Here is a 7071-nt window from a genome sequence, read left to right as displayed (position 1 = left end):
GGGGGCTGAGGAGCGGGGAGGTGTTGGGGAAAGCTGCAGATGGAGTGCCTGCCCAGCTGGCAGTACACGGACACAGAGCAGTGTGGTTTCAGCCCAAGCAGGCTCTGTGCCTCCATGTGTTGCTTCCTTGAAGAGCCAGTATAGCACCGCTCCAAATCCACGCACTGCTGGCTGGGTAGGCGCTCCATGTGCGGTTTTCCCCAGCACCTCCCCGTTCCCTCAGGCCCTGGCCAACTTACTGCAGGAGTGCCTGCCTGGCCTGGAGTGCCTGCCTGGCCCGAGGTATATGGACCCAGATCAATGCACTATCGGCCCTTCAGGGAAGTCACACACAGCGGGCTTCCACCCTGCCCCCACCCCCCGCATGGATCTGTGGGGCGCAGGTCCCCCCTGCCACCTGGGAGTGTGCGCTGCTGCCAGGAGCTGGCCCCACCCCTACCTGAGCCTGCAGTAGGCAGGCAGCAGTGGGGGAGCCAGTTCCATGCTCTTGCTGCAGCAGCTGCTGCCTTCTGTTGTGGGCAGGGAGCTGCAGCCCTGGGTCCCTGGCCCCATAGCCCCGGCGGCTGTGGGGCTCAGGCCTTTAATTTTAATAATGGAAAGGGGGGAGGGGGGGGGGGAGGAGTTTACCAGAGAATTTGCTATTTTTTAATCAGGTAAGCCAGGATCCCTGCTGATCACTGCTTACAAAGCCTGCCAAATTTAAATTTAAGAAATCCACAGATTTCACAGTTCAGAAATGAAACTCTTAGATAACTTTTAAAATTATCAAGCTTATATATAAAAAAAACCCAAACAAAAAACCCCCATCCCTTTATATCTGTCAGCTTATTTTAATATAAGAAAAGGAGAAGTTAAAAAAGCAGGAAATACCTGGCACTATTAAAAAATGTTACTGTGCTAATATTAACCATTTAAAATAAAGAATATTTTTAATTTAATATTCAGAATAAACAGGAACAAAGCTCTCAGTATATTACTTAGCATTCCTTTCCAACTGTCATTATTTAATGCAAAGTGACTGTTTCAGGAGGCTCAAGCAAACAATGTTTACAACTATTATTACGGAAGCAAGGAGGTAAGTAATAATATGAACTGTAGAAACCACTATCCAAAGCTGAGCAAGGAACTGTTACTTACATGTAGTACTGACAAATGTGATTCTTTTCCTTAAACATTTTGTTTTCCAAAGTAAGAAATTCAATGGCTTTGTTTCGCTCTCCTTCTAAGGCATCCTTTTCTTTCTCTACCATTTTAACTCTATTTAACTAGAAAAGATAAATATAGAATTTAAGTTGTCTTGCCTAATAGCAATTTTGGAAAACTAATGAATGCAATGAGAAAAACATAACACACTTCATATGGCAGTTTAGGGTTTTTTGTTTTTTTTTTAAGGAAAAAAACCTCCCACAGACTTCTCAGGAATTAACATGAGAACACTATTTAGGATTATGAAATTTTTCAGGAAGGGATCTAGTCTGTTATTCCAGGGCTAGTGGAGAGAGAGAGACACACACACATACACAACACAGTCTGTATATAATCATTATAACCAGGCAGCTGACTGAAAAGAAATTCATGGCAGTCATTACTGGATTTCTGTCTTGGGTTAGACAGGCTACCTGGGCCTTTGGCCCCAAATAACCTGAAACCAGTTCCCCTCAGGGGTCCTCCTAAATAGCCTGTGTTACCTTGAAAAAGGTTTTAAATAGCATCCATTTCAATCTACCTCTCCCTTACATGTCTGTCATTGTTAGAGGATAACAGCACCCCACTACTGCAAAACAAAAATGATAGTAAAAGTTTCTTTCTTAGCTGTAAGGCAAAACAATTGGATGGAATACTTTGAGGGAATATAAAGTGAAATAAATCAACTTTGCATTTAGGCATGAATGTAGCTCAGTTTTGTAGGGGTTTTTTTCCTCTGGTGAATGCAGGTCCCCCAATCCACTCTAGATCCCAATTCCTGCTCATGTTTCATCTTCTATACTCAATCCTCTTCATGTGGCTGTGAGTGCTTCATTGTTCCAGTATGGTGCTTCTTTTCCAAATTCCATAACAAAATGCCCCTGGGACCTCCTGCTTCTCTATCTGGGATCTACCACCTGCTTTGCAATATGGGAAATTCAGGGAAGAACCTGAAACTGATTTGTGGCCTCCATGCTGAAAGTTCATTTCCTATTCTGCACTCAAAAAGTATCATTCAGTGTATGCTGATGCTGATCAGTGACATATGCAGCAAGTAAAATATTTCCATTTTAAGTTCAAGCAAGCTAGTCACATCTTTGCCATTTGAAAGCCAACAACTTCAGTGTTAAGAGAACTACAGATGTCACTTGCCCATATAAATAGTATGCACTGATGGGCTTACCTTAATAAAACTCACAATGCATCTAGCCAATAAAATATTTTTTTCTTACTCCGCTGACATCCTCCTCACTAAAAATCCTTGCCTGTAGGAGTTTGTAGGGGATTTTTTTCCAAAGACATTTTCATGTAAAAATTAGTTGGGTTTTTTTTGCCAAAATTACAAAATTTGAAGTCTGACCAGCTTTTGCTTCCTGATGAATTGAACAGCATATCTAAAACGGTATAGGATGCAGACTGAATCTCAGTTACAAGGCTGCTGTGTTTTCTTGTCAAAATGAAAGCACCATCAGTGCAAATACTATACGTTGATATCAGCCGAATAATGAGCCAACTATTCGAAAGCTTAAGAACTTTACCTTTGTAGGAAATAGTCGGTGAGCATCAAAACAAGATTGTCATGTGTTCATAGAATCACAGACAATTCAGGTTGGAAGGGACCTTAGGAGGTCATCCAGTCCAACCCCCATCTCAAATCAGGATCATCCCCAGCTATAACATCCCAGCCAAGGCTTTGTATAGCTAGGTCTTAAAAACCTCCAGGGATGGAGATTCCACAACCTGCCTGGGTAACCTGTTCCAGCGTTTTATTACCCTCCTAGTGAGAAAGTTCTTCCTAATATATAACCTAAACTTCCCTTGCTGCAACTTGAGATCATTACTCCTTGTTCTATCATCTACCACCACTAGATTCATCCTCTTTGTAACCACCCTTCAGGTGACTGAAGGCTGCTATTAAATCCCCTCCCAGTCTTTTCTGCAGACTCAATAAGCCCAGTTCATTCAGCCTCTCCTCATAAGTCATGTCTCCCAGCCCCCTCACCATTTTTGTTGCCTCCTGCTGGACTCCCTCCAATTTGTCCGCATCCTTTCTGCAGGAAGGGGGTCCAAAACTGGACACCGTACTCCAGATGTGGACTCTCTAGCACCAAACAGAAGGGAATAATAACTTCTGTCAATCTGCTGGCAATGCTCCTTCTAATGCAGCCCAGAATGCTGTTAGCCTTCTTTACACCAAGGGCCACTGTTGGCTCATATTCAGTTTACTGACCACTGTAACCCCCAAGTTCTTTCCTGCAGAATTGCTGCTTAGCCAGTCAGTCCCCAGCCTGTACCGACCAGCGCATGAGATTGTTCCATCCTAACTGCAGGATTTTTCACTTATCTTTACTGAGCTTCATGAGATTTATTTTAGTCCAGTCCTCCAATATGTTTAGGTCATTCTGAATCCTAGCCCTACCCTCCTGCATATCTGCTATTCCCCCCAGCTTGGTGTGATCTGCAAACTCCCACTCAAGTTCTTCAAACTCCCACTCAAGTAATCTTAAGCATTAGACAAATGACTACACACAGTTTCATTAACTTGTACCAACAAGTACCACTTCTCTACAGGAAAAGTTCCTGCAGTTTTTGAAGATCTGCAGTTATATCATGAATTTGTCGTCTGGTTAAGTCATTTCTATATGTCAACTGGACATTACTGGGAACAGAAGATCCACTGCTAGGTTAATGGTCTCGAATATTAAATGTGGTAACATTTACCCTAATGATCTAAGGCTTGACCGCTGGCTATGCATAGTGGCAACAAATATAACAATTAGAAAACTTAATTAAAAAAGCATTTTGATTCTGTAAATGTATATTCTTCTTGAAAAAATTAGCATTTTCCTTCATAAAAATAAATGCTTGATCTCCAAAAAGAGAAATGTTTTCTCCTTTCAGTAGATACACATGACCCTCAGAATCCTTTTCCAGCTATTGTGATGTCGTTTCTTAGCTACTATAATAGCTAAAATATATGAAGACTGATGAACACTTTTGGTCTATAGAGACCAGTGGTGATGCGTAGAGTGCACAGGGGTGCATGTGCACCCCCTGACCGGCCACACACACTGCTTAGCCAATGGGCAGGCGGGAGCGCCACAGCCCCCCCCAGAAGCAGCTACAGCCATCAGTGCAGGGATCAGCCGTGGGGGTCCCCCCACGCAGCAAGATTGGCTACAGGTAGACCCCCCCACCCCAGTTGGCAGGATCAGCCGCGGGGGACCCCCTTCTCCCGTTCAGCGCAACTGATCGCAAGGGGGGCACATCCCCCCCCCCCCCCCTAAGGCAGCACCAGTCACCCATGACAGAGACAAAATTCAGGTTGCGAGTGACAAAGCGAAGATGGCAGATAAGTGCTCTTCTACCTTGTTCTACTGGGGCAAGGTACAGGGAATATAGTCTAATTCCTTTGAAGTAGAAGCTGGAGAAAGAGGTAGTTACAAGCAGGTCCCAAAAAAACATTTAAGCACGTGGTCACAGTAAATTTCTCAGCAAAATGCTCAATTCTGTGGCATTGTGAAAAAATGCTAAATTTCATGACCACAGAAGTGAAGAATTTAGAGGGCTTTAATTAAAAAGGCAACATATACCTCTTACCTGATTTTTCAGACTAAAATTAATAAATACCTGGTTTATCTTCTGTTCATACTTTCAAGATCTTTGCATGAACAAGGGCAAGAAACAGATTTGTTCTAAAAAATGGAAAGGTATGAAAAGAAGACTGATTTTCCAGAAACCTGATCATAATCCCAGACTGGGATCCCTGTGGAAATTAATACCGTAAAAAAATGTTTCACACGCAGCTAGCTACATGTCAAAGTTGCTATTGAACTTTCATCTAGGCATAGAGAAATCTACAAGTGAGACAAAGGAACTGACTGGTCTGTCTTGTCCCACTTGTATTGATGTCCTGGCCAGCATGATGGCTGAAAGGGACCTTGGGATTGATCACAGGATGAACATGAGCCTCCAGTGCAACACTGTAGTCAGAGCTAATAGCATACTGGGATGCATTAGCCGATGTGTCACAAGCAGGGCCTAAGGAAGTGATACTTCCTCTCTACTCAGCGTTGGTGAAACCCCAGCTAGAGTACTGTGTCCAGTTCTGGGTGTCACACTTAAAAAAAAAAAAAAAAAAAAAGATGGAGAATTTTAAAAGGGCCCATAGAATGGCCACAAGAATGATTAAGGGCCTAGAGATCAAGCCTTATGAGGAAAGACTACAGGATCTGAGACTGTTCAGCCTGGGGAAAGAGAAGACTGAGGGGGGAACTTGGTGACCATCTATAAATATGTAAGGGATGAATATCAGGAGCTGGGAGAAAAACTGTTCACTAGGGCACCCCAGGGGAGGACAAGTAGTACTAGTCATAAAGCTGTTAGAGGGTGGTTTCAGGTTGGATGCAAGGAAGAATTTCTTTATGGTAAGTATGTCCAGAATCTGGAATAGACTTCCCAAGGGGGTGGTACAGTCCCCAACCTTGAAAGTCTTCAAGAAGAGACTGGACAGACAGCATGCTGGGATCATTTGATCTCAACAGTATTTCTGTCCAGGAGGGCTGGACTTGATCTTTCAAAGTCCCTTCCAGCCTTTAATTTCTACGATGAAATTATGTCACTAGCTTTCCCAATAGTTTCTGTTAAAATGCTGTACAACACAGAGTACATGAGGGCCTTTGCTTTGTGCAGCTTTGTAGGCAAAGGGCTTTAAAAATAGAGATGTGTTATCTGAAGTTTACTTAGAAGGTTCCAGGAAAAGTGGGATAGCAGTACATCATGATCAAGTTTTAAATGCTCCAAAAAGATTCCAAGGCATGAACATGAACACATTTCCCTTGTCTGCAGATAGAAAATTATCCACTGGGACCAACTGTGCTGCCTAGTTATGAAGTACTTGCCAACCACTGTTGAGTGATCCAAAATGCTGGTAACTTAAGAGGTAGTATCAAAAGTTTTTATTTTCAAACTATTTATAAAGCCAGACCAAAGGAAAATTAGATAATAGATGTCAGTTTAAAAGATCTTTCTTTAGTTTCAGGTGATTTCTTCAGTACCAGACCAACTTACAAATCTCTCTTAAATCTCACCTTAAAGGCACTTTTCAAAATGAAATTCCTGGCATAGCCAAAAGATATCTTAACGTTTTCTAGTATTTTTCCCAAATTAAGAGTTCCATCTCTTAATAACTGGTTTTCTTTGACTTATATACAGCAAACAAACAAAAAACTTTCCAAGACTCACCTTCTCCCCTCTCTGTTCATTTAATGTCTCAACCCTGCGACACAAAACTTGAATAGGCTCTTTCAACCGTCCTGATCCTATTAGATCTTCTAAATATTCGAGCATACCTTCATCATGTTCAGTCTGGCCTTTTGGTTTCATCATTGCAATCTGTTCAACTTCTCCCTTTAAAATAAGAAAAAAGAGTGATCTAGATTTGACCAGTCCAATTTTTTTCACCAATAAATTTACTAAATTTCCATAAGGCAATTGTACGCAAAAAAGATAACGATCTTAAAGGTTCTAAACAAACCATGGAAAAATAAAAAATAATATTTCTATATTTCCAAACAGAAATTGAATAATCCAAAATAGCTAGTTACAACATTGACTATCTAGCAGGAAGTTGTGACCAAATGAAATGAACGTGGTGCCTGATATAATCTACATCTGAATTCCAAAGCTCATAGTCCAAATTAAAGTTCACTTCAGCACTATATAGATTTTGTACCATTTCTCCCCAGTCTACAAGAAAAAAAAAAAAAAAAAGTAGTAAAACCTGCACTCCAAGACATATGCCAAGTTCCTTTTTTGTTTTTAAGTAAGTTTAATCAGAAGTGAAATCCTATTAAGAATGTTAGTTTATGCAAAATCTCTTAAAGC

General features: G+C 41.5%; 1 protein-coding gene across 1 annotated transcript in view; it reads right to left on the bottom strand.

The window, feature by feature from the left end:
* Positions 1 to 1137: 1137 nt before the first annotated feature.
* Positions 1138 to 7071, bottom strand: part of SMC4 (structural maintenance of chromosomes 4) — a gene marked incomplete at its 3' end in the record, with an annotated part of 29618 nt that continues 23684 nt past the window's right edge. Inside the window, exons 6-7 of the mRNA XM_006016492.3 lie at positions 6430 to 6594; positions 1138 to 1265 (exon numbers count right to left, since the gene is read on the bottom strand). Coding sequence (XP_006016554.1) covers positions 1138 to 1265; positions 6430 to 6594 — 293 coding nt within the window. The remainder of the gene's footprint in view (positions 1266 to 6429; positions 6595 to 7071) is intronic.

Source organism: Alligator sinensis, unplaced genomic scaffold, assembly GCF_000455745.1.
Source record: "Alligator sinensis unplaced genomic scaffold, ASM45574v1 scaffold60_1, whole genome shotgun sequence".
Classification (NCBI taxonomy): domain Eukaryota; kingdom Metazoa; phylum Chordata; order Crocodylia; family Alligatoridae; genus Alligator; species Alligator sinensis.
Note: the sequence above shows the minus strand (reverse complement) of the source record. Positions and strands in the feature narration are given on the sequence as shown.